We start from the raw sequence: 15898 nt of genomic DNA, 5'->3' as shown, positions 1-15898 counted from the left end.
ATTTTCATTAAAATTTTGGCCCACTTCAACTCTAAGCTTTAGCAACAGAGAATAATTTAAATATTGTAAATATTTTCTCAGGGTGATTTTAAAAAACTTGTCTTCTATTAATATCTAAAAAAACAGATATTAGCAGCAGAGTTTTTTTTTTTTTTAACATAAGCAGAGATATAACATGATTACGGTGAATACAAGAGATTTAAATGAATTAGAATCCATGGACAATGGGTCATTCTGATCAACTGCATTTAGGAATAAGCCAAAAATAAGTGTCTTCTTTTGTTATTCTCTTTTTGGTATGTCTACAAATGTTTTCCTCCTGACTTAATAGAATATTTATCTAATTAAAGCATTTGCAAATTTTTTAGATAACTACATGGAAATCAGTGATTATTGAATTATATTACTTTACTAATACACATATCTAATGTTAAGAAAAAAAGTAACATTGTGAAGCAGCTTCTAACTAGTTGCACATTAATGACACAACACATTAATGCATACTATGGGAGTGGCCTGTCATCCACTACAGCCATTACCACACGGCCACTGATTATTTATCACATTTCTTCTTTTAATCAGACCAGCAATCATCATATACCTAAATAAAAGTTTTACTTAAAATTGAAATTAAAAAATTCTGACTCAAGATATTTTGGCTTCGGGGCTTTTCAATCTTTTAAGTATTACCTTTTTCTTCTTTAAGGTGTTTCATTTCTGCTTTTTCTATAGAGATAAAGTGGTAATTAGAGTCATAAACATATTTATTCATAGGTCTTCCTAAGGTTTGGAATTACATATTATGTAGTCAATATTCACAATTCAGGATTATATGAAAAGAACTGTTCACTGTTAATTTAGCAATAATAGGTGGAGTTTGCTTTGAGATCTAAATCCTTGTTCCCCTTAGATATCTAATAAGAATAAAATATCTACACGCCTCGAATAACCCAAAATTGAGCTGCAATTCTGATACATGCATTAAAATCATGTCCATATTTTCATGAATTGCTTTTATGAGATATAATTTGTATACTTACATAGTTTTGATTTTGGTGCTTTTAGCACTAATTTAATATACAACTCTTAAAATGTCTTTACCTTTGCTTTCCTTTTCAGATTTTTCAATTTTCTTCTTTGCTAGGGAGAAAAAATAATGTCACCAGTTTAAAAAAGATTAACTTTCTTATTTGATTTTGGAGTAAACATTTGAAGATGAAATGCAATCCCATAGGTGCAAGAGTGTCAAGGCTCTGCTTTTTCAAGATATGATTAAAAAATATAACACCCCCCCACCCCATGTGTGAGAACATATATATTTTTGTTATTCATGGTTACTCTGGCTCTGAAGGCAGAGATGGCTCCTTTCAGTTTTTGTTTTTTTGTCTTCTAGGGCCACACCAGTGGCATATGGAAGTTCCCCGGCTAGGTGTCACATTGGAGCTGTAGCTGCCTGCCTACACCACAACCACAGCAATGCAAGAATCCAAGTCACGTCTGCAACCTACACTACAGTTCATGGCAATGCTGGATCCTTAACCCACTGAGTGAGGCCAGGGATTGAACCCACATCCTCATAGATACTAGCGGGGTTCTTTACATCTGAGCCACAATGGGAACTTCCTGTTTTTGTTTTTTATATACTCCAAAGTAATGCTAGAGTAAGCCATGTGTTTATTAATAAGTTTAAACTAGTAACAACAGAAAAAAATTTTCTATTGTTATCTTTAGGAAATGAGAATTTCGACTGGTGCTATGCATGCTAAATGAATAAATCGTTGAGTAAAAACAATGTAAGAGTCACAACATATCTCTAGGCAAAATGTGGGTGGGTACATGTTTTTCAAACCAGAGTTTTGGTTGATTGATGCTTTTCTTCAACTATATTTATCAGACAACAGCGAGAAAGAAACTGATTTTTTTTTTTTTTTTTTTTTTTCAGGGCGGAACCTATTCCTATGGAAGCTCCCAGGCTAGGGGTTGACTCGGAGCTATAGCTGCCAGCCTACACCACAGCTCATGACAACACCAGATCCTCAACCCAGTAAGCAAGGCCAGGATCAAACCCACAACCTCATGGTTCCTAGTCGGATTTGTTTCCACTGTACCATGATGGCAACTCCTCCCCCTTTTTTTTAGGAAACCAATATTTAATGAGTGACAACGAAGTATGTAGCAGAAATGTTATACATGTTATTATTTCACTTCATACTTATAAGAATCCTTTTGGGAAGTCATTAAGTCTGTTCTACAGATGAGGAAACTGGGAATCTGACCTCTTAAGGGATATTCCCAAATGTTACACAACTAGACTGAGACTCAAATTTACAGACTGTTCCCAAAGAACTATGTTATCTCCTCGGGGAAAGTAAATATTTACCTGATTCTGTTACTTCTGATGTTTCCTCTTTAGAAAAAAAAAATAGAAAAAAAGAGAAGAAAAATAGAAGGAAAGGATAGTATTTTTTTTTAGTAATAGAAAACTGAACTTCATCTGCAGATATTTCTCATTAAATTATAATAGTAATGACACAGACACATATTCAAAATGGCAAAGAGACATGCTAGTGACTAATATTTGTGAAAATTATAACAGATATATCTATCCTGAAAATAAAATCACTCTATAATCTGATCTTAAACCATCTATTCATATATGGTAGAAAGAATCAATTTGAAGTCCTTTGGGTGGTTTTCTTGAAATTATTAATCTCCATTACATAAATTTTTAAAATGATCTTCACATGCTCTTTCATTGAATATTTATGAGGAAACTTTATATACCACATGTTGTACTAAGTGCAATGGATGGGATTGTGGGATGAAATTTTAAAAAGTCACAGATATAAATTCAACTCATGGTGGTGACTACAGTCAGAGTGGTGAGACAAGATATACAAATGTTATTTATCTTTAGCCTATGATAATGTTGAACTGGTCTTTCTTTTTGCTCCTTCAGTAAATTTACAGGCCAATTATTTTTAAAACCATAATAAGGCAGGTTTTAAAAAATATATATTTTTCCTCACAAATCAGTTCAAGTGATAACATTTCCTATAAAACCGATATATATAATTATAATTCTAATATAACTTTTTGGATGCTATTTTCGAAATTCAATGAAAATTAATTAAAATATTTTATAAGAACGAAGATGTAAAATGAATAATGTTTCACAAACGAAATAGTATTTGCAAATAATTATGGTGGTATTCTATATTAGGATTCTAATTTTGACTTTCAATCATTAATTTTTGTAATACCGTTCATATTAATAGCAATTACACACATTAAATAAACTAGAGATTTTTGTCAACCCAAAGGCAACATTTAATATTTACCACTGACATCAAATTCATTCAAAAGAAATTGTAGATGCATTTGTAAGAGTCTATAATCACACTCAAACAGCCAGGTTAGTCCCAGGCATTTAAAAACTTTAGACATAGCTTCTAGATACACTCTTGATTTAAATGCAAATATTTTCCCCCAGGGTAATGTCTGAGTCATAATTTAACAATTTTAAATAAACAATTTCATTTTTATGAATTTACATAATATTGCACAAACTTTCAAAAATTTCATAAATTGTTGCATTTTTACTATTGTTTGAAATGTCAAAATAATGATCCTGAAATACCAAAACAGTGATCCTGAAATACCAAAACAACTCATCTTCACCCTTTGAGAATACGAAAATTAAAAGCTAATGTGTTAAGATTAAATAACTGAAGACAGGAATTTCATGTTACAACTTTTTTTTTTTTTAACACAGCATTGACTAGAGGGATCTCCATACTGTGGTTACATAATAAATTCTAACGAAACTGAAAGTACAGAAAAGAGAGGTGTAAACCCCCCCCCCGTTTTTTTTTTTTTTTTTGCACAGGTATTAGCTATGGTAACTGAATTACACAGATAAAACAACAGAAGTCATTTTAGGCATTCCCTCACATACGCTGGTATAGTAAATGTATCCAATAGTCACTCAACAAATACATGTTTAAAGATTAATGAATACAATACATAAACATTCATGTCAACAAGAATCATTTCTATAGTTAATGGCATAATAGCTATTGCAATAGTAAACATACCATACTATTTTATCTTTTACCACATGTAGTTTAAAGAAAGTATAAAATTAAAATAATTAAATGGCAAATTCTTAAAACTCTAGAATGGTACACTTACTTGGAGTTGGTTTTGGTTTGTCTAAAAAGTAAAAATGTAAAGAAGAAAAGAAAAGAAAATTAGTGATCATTTTCTGTCTATAGGTAAAATATCATCGCTCTGTATTTGCTAATTCTGTTTGAATTAGAATAGGCTGTTTAGTAATTTTTTTAGTAATATTCCCAATGAATTCCTCAAAGAAGTTGTAAAGCTTCAAAGTATAGAGTCTTTATGTTTTCTTTATCCCTGTAAAACCTCATTTTTGATTTAATGCAAAATGAATGCTTACAGTAATATGAACTCCTTAAAGTTTCCGAGTGGCATAAAACACATATTCTGCCATTGTCCTTTTGGAATATATTAATATTAACTATTTACACCCTTCCAATCCAATATTTTGAATGAAAAAGCTGACTTAATAAAATCTCAGGAAGAATAAGTGAATGGTATGTGAAAAACACAAAAATACACCATCTAAATACATGATCTTTCTCCAATATACCTTGTATGAAATTATTAACTAAAAACATTAATTATGTAGTCTTACACATAAATATCTATCTATTCATGAAAACTAGACATTTCCTCATCATTGTGAAGAATCTGAATTAATCAAAATTAGATCAATTAACTAATTAATTAACAGTGGGAATACAAATTACATAACAATTTTTGTAGAGAACAATCAGAGATATTTATAAAAATTACATTGAGGAGTTCCCATTGTGGCTCAACGGAAATGAATCTGACTAGAAACCATGAGGACTCAGGTTTGATCCCTGACCTCACTCAGTGGGTTAAGGATCCAGCATTGCCGTGAGCTCTGGTGTAGGTAGCAGATGTGGCTGGGATCTGCCTTTGCTATGGCTGTGGTGTGGGCTGGTGGCTGCAGCTCTGATTCAACCCCTAGCCTAGGAACCTCCATATGCTGTGGGTGTGGCCCTAAAAAAAAAAAACAAACAAAAAATAAATTGAATATATCATTGCACTAAAAAATTTTTCTTTAAAGAATTTTATCCCAAAGATAAATTTATAAAACTAGACAGGTAGATATATTTATTATTGTTTATCATTAAAGAAAATTTGTAAGACAACTTAAACATATGTCAATCAGAGACTAAGCAAACTGTGTGCAACTATACTATAGAATGTGGAAATGTTTTATATACTGATATAAAAAACTTCAAAAAAAACATTCTTAAGTAGAAAAACCTAAGGACAAAGCTATTTATAGTATGTAATTATTTGTGTAAAAATTATTACATAATTTGTATATAGGTATGTGTATATGTATTATACATGTATATGCTTTTATATATAGTGTTAAAAGGATACATCAAGAAATAACAGCAATTCCCTCTGGATATTATTGAACAGTGTGTGAACAGGAACTGGTAGAATAGGGAGAAAAAGGAGAGGGAAGGATATTTTCACAATTAGCCTCCAGAGAAATAAAATCTTGTCTGCCATATCAGTAAACAAAGGATGTCACAGACATCAGCGATTGTGGCCACCTTGGACCCCTGTGAGCTCTGAGGGAACTCAGGAAGGAAACAAAGAATACCTGCCCTCGAACAGCCATCAGACTGCAGCTACTCCTGATGGTGAGCCCTCAGGATGTGATAACACAGAATACTGACCCCAGAGAGCTGAGGTGCATCTCAAAGGAATGATTTCAGTGAGCTATGTATCTTCCCACACATAGAAAAGCACTAAATTCCTTAACCTGTAATCGTTGGTCAGACTACCTGCCCTTTGCTGCAAAACTCATATATTCTGGCTCACCCCTCTCCTCCTCAGAGCAGTTTTCTTAGGGTTACTTGCAATGCTGCCTCCCAGGCTTAAGTCTTTAACTTGCCCCCAATAAAACTTAACTCACAACTCTCACATCTTGCATTTTTTAAAGTTGACACCCTTATATGCCTTAGTGTCGAACTATGCCGAGTATTATACATCTTTATGAGAACTATGTCTAGATACTCATGTTGCAACAGAAGAAAGGGTGGGGGAAAAACTGTAATTGCAATGTATACATGTAAGGATAACCTGACCCCCTTGCTGAACAGTGGGAAAATAAAAAAAATTAAAAAAAAAAAGGAATAATATTTTTAAAGCTATTACAGAATAGCTTTCTTCTATTTTAAGAAATTATACCAAGTTAAAATTCATGAAATTCATGATTAGTTTTCAGTGAAATGTAATATGTGTAATTTGATAGGATATTTTACATTATATCAACAGTGAATCAACATTATCATATGATATATGATATTAATATTGACAGCAGTGTAATACTATTTTGGAAGGGTCTCATGAAACTTGAAAGCAAGCACTATTTTGTTAATACTGCTGTAAGATAATAGCATGTTTGGCAATCTATATATATTGGTTATAATATTTAGCAAAATGTTTGTCAACAACACAACCCTTATGTTAGACAAACTAGATTTTACTACAAACCACAAGACTAAACATTACCAGAAAATAAAATGAAAATTACTTAATATGCTTGTTTCCATTTTAAAATTTAATAAAAGTAATGAATTATGACAATATAAGCCAAAAAAGCAAAACACCTGTTTTTATAGATGGAGATTCTTTTTCTTGATGTTCAGCTTTTTCTAAAGAGAGAAATCAAAATCAACTGACGATCTTCTGACTGTTTGTGTAGCAAGCATTTCTCATTTATATATTTGCAAGTGATCCTCAGTTTATATGGGAAGCATGCCCCTAAAGTTATTTGCATGTAACTAGGAACACAGAAAGCATATTGCCATAGAAAGACATCATAAACAAGGTCAGGTTCATTCTCATGTTAGATACTTCAAAATGCTAAACTTCTTGGGGCTATGTGGTATAAGAAGAAGAGGATAGAATACGACAAAGAGGGGAATAATAATAAGATAATTTTTCTTTCTTTGCTGAAGGCTGAGTCATTCTTTGGGGATATTTTAAAGAAGATGACATTTTACGAACTCCTTTTTTACCTCTCTGACTCCATCTAGTTACCTTCTTACCAGGTCAGAAGGAATTTGGTGCTGGTCATTAATTTCTCATTGAAAATTTAACCTAGATTTGTCTTATTCCAGACAGTATGACACTTCGTATTTCAATTTTCTGGACCACCCTCTCTTTTGGGGTCCAGTTAAAATTCTCACAGATGAATCTCAACTAAATCTAAGACATGATGAATTGAATCAAAATGTGTAATTGATATTCCTTTTAGCCCTCTGAAAAATATTTGAATTAAAATAAATTTTAGGAGATCTCTCTCTTTTACCAAAAGAGGTATTTCAAATCAAACCACATAGGGTAGGATATTTTGGATGGGGTTGAGAATATTTGTATTGTAGAGCAGCTCTCGGCCAAATGTAGTTTTTAACTAATCAGCTCCAGATTTAGTCTTCCTGAGCTCTTCTTGTTTGCCTGTCTTTTCCTTCCCTCATCCTGAATTTGGAGCTTCTCTGAAAACACTACTATTTGTCCCCATCATCTTGCACCAACAGTGAAGTAGGTGGGGAGATTTTGGACCTAGGATATTATAAGACTTAACTAGATATTTGTAAATTAGGGATTGATAGCATTCGAGAATGAACTTCCACGAACTTAAATTGTATAAATTTTAATGTTAAATAAGCATGCACAATAAAAGAAGCCAACATCCAAGTTAACAAACCGTCACAACAGTAGCACTGCAAAAGTATAATGAAGTAAAAATAATATAAAATATACATTCAAAATATATGCAATAGGTTCTAGGAGATGACTAGTTCTATTTAGGCTCCATGTACTTTGCTGTAACTCTTGAATCACTAATACGGCCTCCTAACTGGTCTTACCAAATTCATCTTTGGACTTAATCTGTTTTTCATACAGAAACCAGATACTACTTGACAAACAGACACTCCTACTTTCCTCAAAGCCTCTGTTTCACAAATATATATCAGTCAAGAACCAATACCACAATTTTGACATATTTAGTACCTGTGTAACAATGGACACATGTTCATGCTTTCCTAAGCCCAGTAGTCACTTTTTAAACTCTCTACCACTGTAACGTTTGTATTGCTCTTGAATAATAAAATGGATGATCTTTGAAATCTACACTGATGAGAAAATTCCATGATTTTAATAAACCAATGAAAAAATGTTTATAATAAATAAAATGATGAATGTCATAATACCAAAGACTACCTACTATATGCTGTTTAAAGCAAACAAATTAAAAACAGTATGTAGTTCATAACACCAAAAACTGCATATCATTTCATTTTCCTTTGTTATTCCTTGTGTATGCTTAAAAGATTGCCCATATTCTCTAACTCATTAGTATTATTTTATAGCCTATATGGACTCATTATTTTAGTATAATAATACGTGATACAACTTCTAGTGATTTCTTCTATAATTATAGAGAATTATTAATCAGTAGTGAAAGACAAAGATGTTAAATCAAAGCTATAGCAATAGCGTTAATTTATCATCTCTAGAGGTACCAATTTATCATCTCTAGAGGTACCCTAGCCTTAGACAATACTGAAAAGTCCAATTTTTAAAAATCCAAGCAAATTGTAAAGTTGAAATGGCCAAGCAACACTTTTTAGATTTTATTTTCATCTCTTACTTGCTGCTGGTTTGGGTTTAACTGTGGAGAATGAAAGAAAGAAAATGGCATAAGATGAATATAAACCATGAGGGAAAAAAAAACCTCTTTAACATCTGTATTCATTCCTTTCTAATTCTAGGTTCTCTTCTTATCTTAAGCTTAATCCATTCTCTCTGAATACTATTATTTCACTGTCAGCAAATTATTAATCACACTGCTTACTGAAAAACTAAGCTGCAAAAATTTTATGTAAAATGTGAAACAATCTATATATTTGAGACACAAATATATTGGGCTAATTTCTTCATAATCTCAAAATACTCTTATAACTAAATGAGATACTCAGGGGTCATATTAATACCTCACGGTGTAAATTAGAGGAACGTTAACTAAAATTATGAGTTAGGCAATGGTTGGAATAGATCACAATGGTCCTGTGAAGTAATGTGAAAATAGCCTTGAGGTTTCTTTCTCAGGACATAATAGTCCATAATTTCTAAAAATAATTAGTTCACTCATGAATTCTATTATATTTTCCTCTGAGTACAGCATTTAAATCCTGGTGATCCTGATCATCTCAGTTAAAAGAAAGAAATTACTTCACAGGCCTGTTCCTTTGGGATGATTTTTATTAAGAGATGGGACACTATTCATGGCCAAGGTGGGTACGATTTCCACCTTGGAATCAAATGGAGGAGCTTCAGTATTTCAGGATGTCAGTTGAGATAAAAATTTAATTTTGTTCATCCTTTTAGGAAATAATTCCAGAAGTGCAAGAGTGTGTGCCATCCTTTTTTTCTCACATAAAATAATACTTTGATTTTTTTTTGATATTATATGTTCTGTTGATCCATCTTTGAGGCAAATTTTTAGAAGTTATACAATCACATAATTCACTGTGGAACTCTCATGAGTAGAAATTATCCCATCTAATGCATGGAAGTTTTAGATTTCTGTGATTTTAAAATCTGAGGAAGCGTGGTTTGAAAATGAGATTAAACACCTAACAGTACATGATAATCAATGCATTACACAGATTTTCTCATAAATTATATGTAAGCTTAGGTCAGTCACATTAAAAAAATAAAGTTATGTCACTCTAGTTTTGCACTGCTAATTTTTATTGAGTATATCTTTTAGTTATTTACACGAACCCAGAATCTTAGGATCTATGGCACCAAAATGCACAAACTTGAAGAAACATCTGAAATATCTTACCTATTTTTTCTGTTGCGTTAGCTTTTACCTGCTTGGCAACTTTTTCATCTGTGATAAGAAACAATGTTAACATAAGCAGAAATTTTAAATGCATTAATACAAAGCAGTGACATATTTCAAATTTGGTATTTTGCACTCTCTTTGAAATAATAGCAATAGTGAGATAAACATAGCTGTTTGCTCAACAAAATAGCAAGTGATATCTTTCATTCAAATTGGATGGGAGCACAAAGATAATGTGTCCATCTGCAGATGTCCTTTGCAGCTATCTTGCCATAAAAGTTTTCCTAATTTGAATAGTTCCCTTACCTGACAAAGCACATCCTATCCTTTGCCTTCACTATATTTCACTGCATTTATCTTCACAGAAGTATACATAAAACATGTATTTCCTTTTCATTATTGAATAAGAATATGAACAAACAATTTTTGATCTTTCTTATGCAAGGTACCTCTCTGAGAACCCAGGATTAGCCTTGGAACCCAAGGTCTTTATGGTGCAAAGCTGGGGAAGGGAAAAAGTGATACATTTATGGGATGTTTTCTGGGCTGTATGTTTTTCTAAACATAGTCAATATGATTTGGGTCAAAGTAGAGGAATTAGTGTAATGAGTCTATACAAAATTAAATTTTTCAGGCATTCAGCATTGGGAATGAATATCCTAATTAAAAAGTTTCTCTGGGAAAGAGAAAGTTTTGAGTATAAATGTTATACTGAAATAAAAGAAAGCTGTGACTAGAGGGCATTGCCTTTGTTATACACTGAGAGACTAAACTCTCTCATTCTCTTAGTATTTTGCCTCAAAAATGGTTGACATTTAGGACAGTAAAGAATGCAATAGGTTTTTATTATTCATTATATTAGAAGGTTCTAAAAATTGTTTTGGGGGTTTTGCTTATGTCCATAGGGACAGCTGTTCTACCTCCTCACAACCCAGCCCTGCTTTCTTTATTTTTATAGTTTTTATTGCTGGTATCTCATATTCTTTAAAGCATAGACAAATAAAATCAAACTGGCTCAAACCCACTGAAAACACATTTTCTAAAGTAAAATTTTAAAAGTATACATAAAAACTTTTCTAAGATATGTTTAGAGAAAATGCTTTTAACTTTTTAAAGATAATGCCCTGACTATATTCACAAGATTAGGTAAAAAAATTCAGTCTGGAATAAAGCACAATATTCTACAGAACAACTAGGCATTAGTGCAACCTCCAGATGAAATTCATGTTTAATTAGCTTAAATTAAAACTTAAAGTTTCTTTCTTAAATAAAAACTAATTAATAAGCGAATTTGGGTAAATTCTTTCCCCTTATGAGTGGAACACATTGGCTTACCTCTACTTTCTCCAAAATGTCAGACCAGGAATAAGAAGAAAGGAAGGGAGGCAAAGATGGAGCAAAGAAAGTGGGAGAAAGGGAAGCAGGAGGAAATGCTGATTTCCTTTTCTTGGGATTTTTTTGAAATTGACAATGTTCATGTCTGAATGAACCACTCCCACGCTGAATTACTAATTTTCTAAGGATATCTTGCCCCAACAGAATGAAACAAAAGATAGAGCCATTTCGTGCTGGTAAAGATGGTCTTTATACTAAGTCTCTGATGAGAAGTGATCACAAGCTATCTAGCTACATCTGCCAGGTCAGGTTCTTCATAAATAAACACTGTGAAGATGACTGAAATTGGAGCTGTTCTAGAAGCTGGATGACAATCATCCCTAATAACTTTAGATTTGACTCTAAGCTCTTTCTCCTGCTAAAACTAGAACACTGAGAGACAATTTGATACTACAAATACCACCTGCAAAATACCTGGTTTACCATGAGAAACAGTCTTTTCCGGTTTGGGTAAGTCTTGTTCTGAAAATAATGAAAAGAAACTCTTTTCAGATACTTAGAAACTTTACAAATTAACATATGGTGAATTTTCTCTATGACATGGTCCACTGATTAGTTAAGCATAAAATAACTGACAGATTTTAACAAATGTGTCCATGGAGAAAAACTGTTCTTAAATGTTCATGTCATCCTAGTTTAAATGAAAAACTTAAAGGTTTTGGTTGTATGAGAACAATATGACAAGAATTCTCATTTACATTTAAGCACCTATAATTTCCAAAGCATAGGCTGCAATAAAGCACAAATGTGGAGGCACAGATTGCAAAAATATATTATTGAAAAAAATTTTGGTAAAAATTCTATATAAGACTTACAGATGAAATTGATACATACTGTGTATTTGAGCTTTTTCAGATGAAACTAGAAAAGAAACATTTATATTTACTAAAAATTTCAATTAAATTACCTCAAAATTATAGTATTTAACAATAAAATAAATAAAAAGTAGCAATAGGACTAAATAGAAGTTTTAAGTGGTATTATCCTTCTGGTTTTGAAAAAAAGATAAAATGCAAAATGTTAATATTTGATAACACATACTTTTCTGCAGCAAGAAAATACAGTCAGGAAAATAAATCATAAGACAGGACTTAGGCATTTTTAAGCCTTGATACATTAAAAAGGTATGTTATTTAGAAGATAAACTAGACTCAAACTTATGATCAATTGCTAGGTAAGCTCTGATGAGAATTAAAGGCATAAGATAGTATTGAATATACATCTAGACTTGGATTCTTGAGTTTGTTATTATTTAAGAATCCTGCTATGTAATTTTTTATAGTGAAGCTATAGCTCCCATAAAGCCTGAGGGTTTTTTTTTTAACTTGCCTCAGGTGAGTAGCTAGTTGGTACCAGAGCCAGCACCTAACACGCTGCATAGCAATGTAAACTGGGAAAGATAGCCTTGATTTTAGGTCAGTGTTGCCTCTTAACAAATTAATTGTTAGTCTGAGACAATCTCTTAGCAAGAGCACCCACGGTTTTGAGTAAACCAGACATGGGCAGAATCCTAGCTCTGACATTCATTAACTTGAAGGTCTTGAAAAACATCTTTCTAAACTTGGTATCTTAAACAATTTCCACAGATATTAAATATGGATAATAATTGTCATGTGGCACATTTCTTGTAGTGATATGAAGAAAATTAAAATCTTATGTCATTCCTTAGCTCATAGCAGATGTTTAAAAGTTCTTGTCCTCTCTCTTTAAATCCCAGTAGTCCATGATTCTGTAATTTTATAACTCTGTGTTATCAGAAATAAACCTGCAAACAAGCATTATACCAGACTTTGAAGACCACAAGAAATGTCTCCTGAAACCTGGAGCCTCTGCTGAGGTCCATTTAAAGCCACATTCTAGATGTTTTTGCCTGTGTATTATCCTTATTTTCACCTAATTCAGTACTGTAGAACTGTATTGAGCAATGGAATAGGAGCAATATCGAGGATTTGGGAGACTCTGTAAAACCCCACTGGTGGGTAGAAAGACATGTTAAGTTCCAGAATGAAGGTAATAGCAGCTCCATATCTATTTAGGAATAAAAACAGTTACCTGGTTTTGCTTCCTTTTTAACTTGTGACTCTGAAGGGAAAACAAAGGACAGATTTTTTTAATCTGCAAAAAAAACTACTAAAGCATAAATTACTTTGGAAAATTATTTTATTTTGCTTAACTATAATTGAAAAAGCAAAATTTTAGTATAAATTATTTGTTTCCTGATGGGTTGTCTGTATTGGATGATTAAACACACAGTAATTTAAATCATGCCAAGTACTTGCCTGTCATTAAGTTGTTGCTAATGCTAATTGATATCAACCTGAATTTTCTATGTTTTCTCAAGATTACTACTGTGGAGAATAGTTCCAATGTCAACATAAGATCAATGATTTGATGTCAAGAGTTGGAAAGAGTTCCTGAAATATATCTGATGGAATATTACGTGAAATAGACAGGGTTACAGCTTGAATTATGTCCCACAAAACTGTGTTGAAGTCATAAACTACCATAACTCAGAAGTGACCTCATTTAGAAAAAGGATTCTCTGCAGATGTGGTTAGTTAAGGTAAAATGAGTTCATTTCAGGGTATGGTGAGCCCTTAAGCCAATCTGACTGGTGTCTTTATAAGAAGAGGAAAAGAGACCCAGAGATGGAGACACACTGGAGAAGATGGCTATGTAATGATGGAGGCAGCGACTGGAGTGCACCACCTACAAACCGAGGCACACCAAGGACTGCTGGCGAACACCAGATGCTAGAGGAGACAAGGACAAATTCTCCTAACTTTCAATACAAGTAAGGCTCTGCTTCAATCTTGATTTTGGACCTCCAGCCTTCAGACCTGTGTAAAAATAAATTTTTGTTGCTTTAAGCTATCTGGTTTGTGATACTTTATTTCAGCCATCCAAGGAAAATAATAGATTTTGGTATTGTGAAGTGGAGTGCTGCTGTAACAAATGCATATAACTGTGGAAGTGACTTTGGAAATGGGTAATGGGTAGAGGCTGGAAGGTTTTTCAGGTAACTGATAATTAAAAACAAAAACAAATAAACAAACAAACAAAAAAAAACCCTAGATTGTCTTGAAAAGACTATTGTCAGAAATATTGACATTGAAAACTATTCTGCTAAAGATTCAGAAAGAATTGAGGACAGATATAAAGAAAGCTTCTGTGGGAGTTCCCATTGCGGCTCAGTGGGTTACAAACCTAGTATCCATGAGGATGTGGATTCAATAGTTGGCCTTGCTCAGTGAGTTAAGGATCTGGCATTGCCACAAGCTTCAGTGTTAGCTCATAGACACAGCTCGGATCCTGCGCTGCTGTTGCTGTGGTGTAGGCCAGCAGCTGCAGCTCTGATTTGACCCCTAGCCTGGGAACCTGTGTATGCCACAGGTGCAGCCCTAAAAAGCAAGAAAGCAAGCAAGCAAGCAAGCAAGCAAGAAAGAAAGAAAGAAAGAAAGAAAGAAAGAATAAAGCTCTGTCATCTCAAAGAATTCATATAGTGTCATGAATAGAATGTTGTTAGAAATGGAAATATTAAATGTGCTTCTGGTGAGGTCTCAGAAGTAAATGAGGAACACGTTACTGGATACTGAAGGAAGGGTGATCTTTGTTATAAAGTGTCAGAGAACATGGCTATATTATTGCATTCTTCTGTTGGGTAAAAGGTAGAATTTGTTTTGTTTTGGTTCTTTTTTTTTTTTGGCCATTACCATGGCATATGGAGATTCCCAGGTGGTCTAATTGGAGCTACAGCTGCCAGCCTACGCACCACAGCCACACCAGACTCAAGCCACCAGTTCCCAGCCATGCCTGCGACCTACACCACAGCTCATAGCAACACCAGGTCCTTAACCCACTGAGTGAGGCCAGGGATCGAACCTGCAACCTGATGGTTCCTAGTCAGATTCATTTCTGCTGCGCCATGATGAGAACTCCAAAGGTAGAATGTGTAAGTAAAGAACATGGATATTTAGCTGAGGAAATTTCCAAATAAAGTGTGGAAGGTACAGCCTGGGCTTTCCTTGTTGCTTATAATAAAATGGGAAAGATAAGATAAATTGAGATATGAACTGTTAGGCAAAAGGAAACAGCACTAGATGATTTAGAAAATTCTTACTCTATCTAGATAACATACCCTGGAGACAGGGCCGAGGAAATGGCTGGACAAACTTATGGATCAAAACCACTACTTCAGCAGAAGGCATAAATAGAGACTGGTTACCCAGGAAAGGGCTGTGGAGGACCCTCTTGTCCAAAGGCTTGGATCCCCATGAACTGAACACAGGAATGGGCACTGCTGAAAATTTTGTGCAAGCAAAAACAATGCTGGACAGAGACAGAATGAAATGAAGGAAGAACAATTCTAAGGGAAGAGCCATGGGTTCAGAAGCCAGGGCTGTTGGACCTTCTAGGTAGAGAGGGCAGGGCTGCCAACCTGATGAGCCTAGAGGGAAGAGCCACCCCACGTGACCCAGAGGACACAGCAATGAGCAGAAGAGG

The 15898-nt window shown here is 33.5% G+C and overlaps 1 protein-coding gene across 1 annotated transcript in view; it reads right to left on the bottom strand.

The window, feature by feature from the left end:
- Positions 1-15898, bottom strand: part of TRDN (triadin) — a 386702-nt gene that overhangs the window by 31372 nt on the left and 339432 nt on the right. Inside the window, exons 27-36 of the mRNA XM_021088731.1 lie at positions 13448-13477; positions 12230-12256; positions 11810-11857; positions 9998-10045; positions 8798-8818; positions 6750-6794; positions 4195-4215; positions 2381-2407; positions 1102-1140; positions 691-726 (exon numbers count right to left, since the gene is read on the bottom strand). Coding sequence (XP_020944390.1) covers positions 691-726; positions 1102-1140; positions 2381-2407; positions 4195-4215; positions 6750-6794; positions 8798-8818; positions 9998-10045; positions 11810-11857; positions 12230-12256; positions 13448-13477 — 342 coding nt within the window. The remainder of the gene's footprint in view (positions 1-690; positions 727-1101; positions 1141-2380; positions 2408-4194; positions 4216-6749; positions 6795-8797; positions 8819-9997; positions 10046-11809; positions 11858-12229; positions 12257-13447; positions 13478-15898) is intronic.

This window comes from Sus scrofa, chromosome 1 (genome assembly GCF_000003025.6).
Source record: "Sus scrofa isolate TJ Tabasco breed Duroc chromosome 1, Sscrofa11.1, whole genome shotgun sequence".
Taxonomy (NCBI): Eukaryota; Metazoa; Chordata; class Mammalia; order Artiodactyla; family Suidae; genus Sus; species Sus scrofa.
Note: the sequence above shows the minus strand (reverse complement) of the source record. Positions and strands in the feature narration are given on the sequence as shown.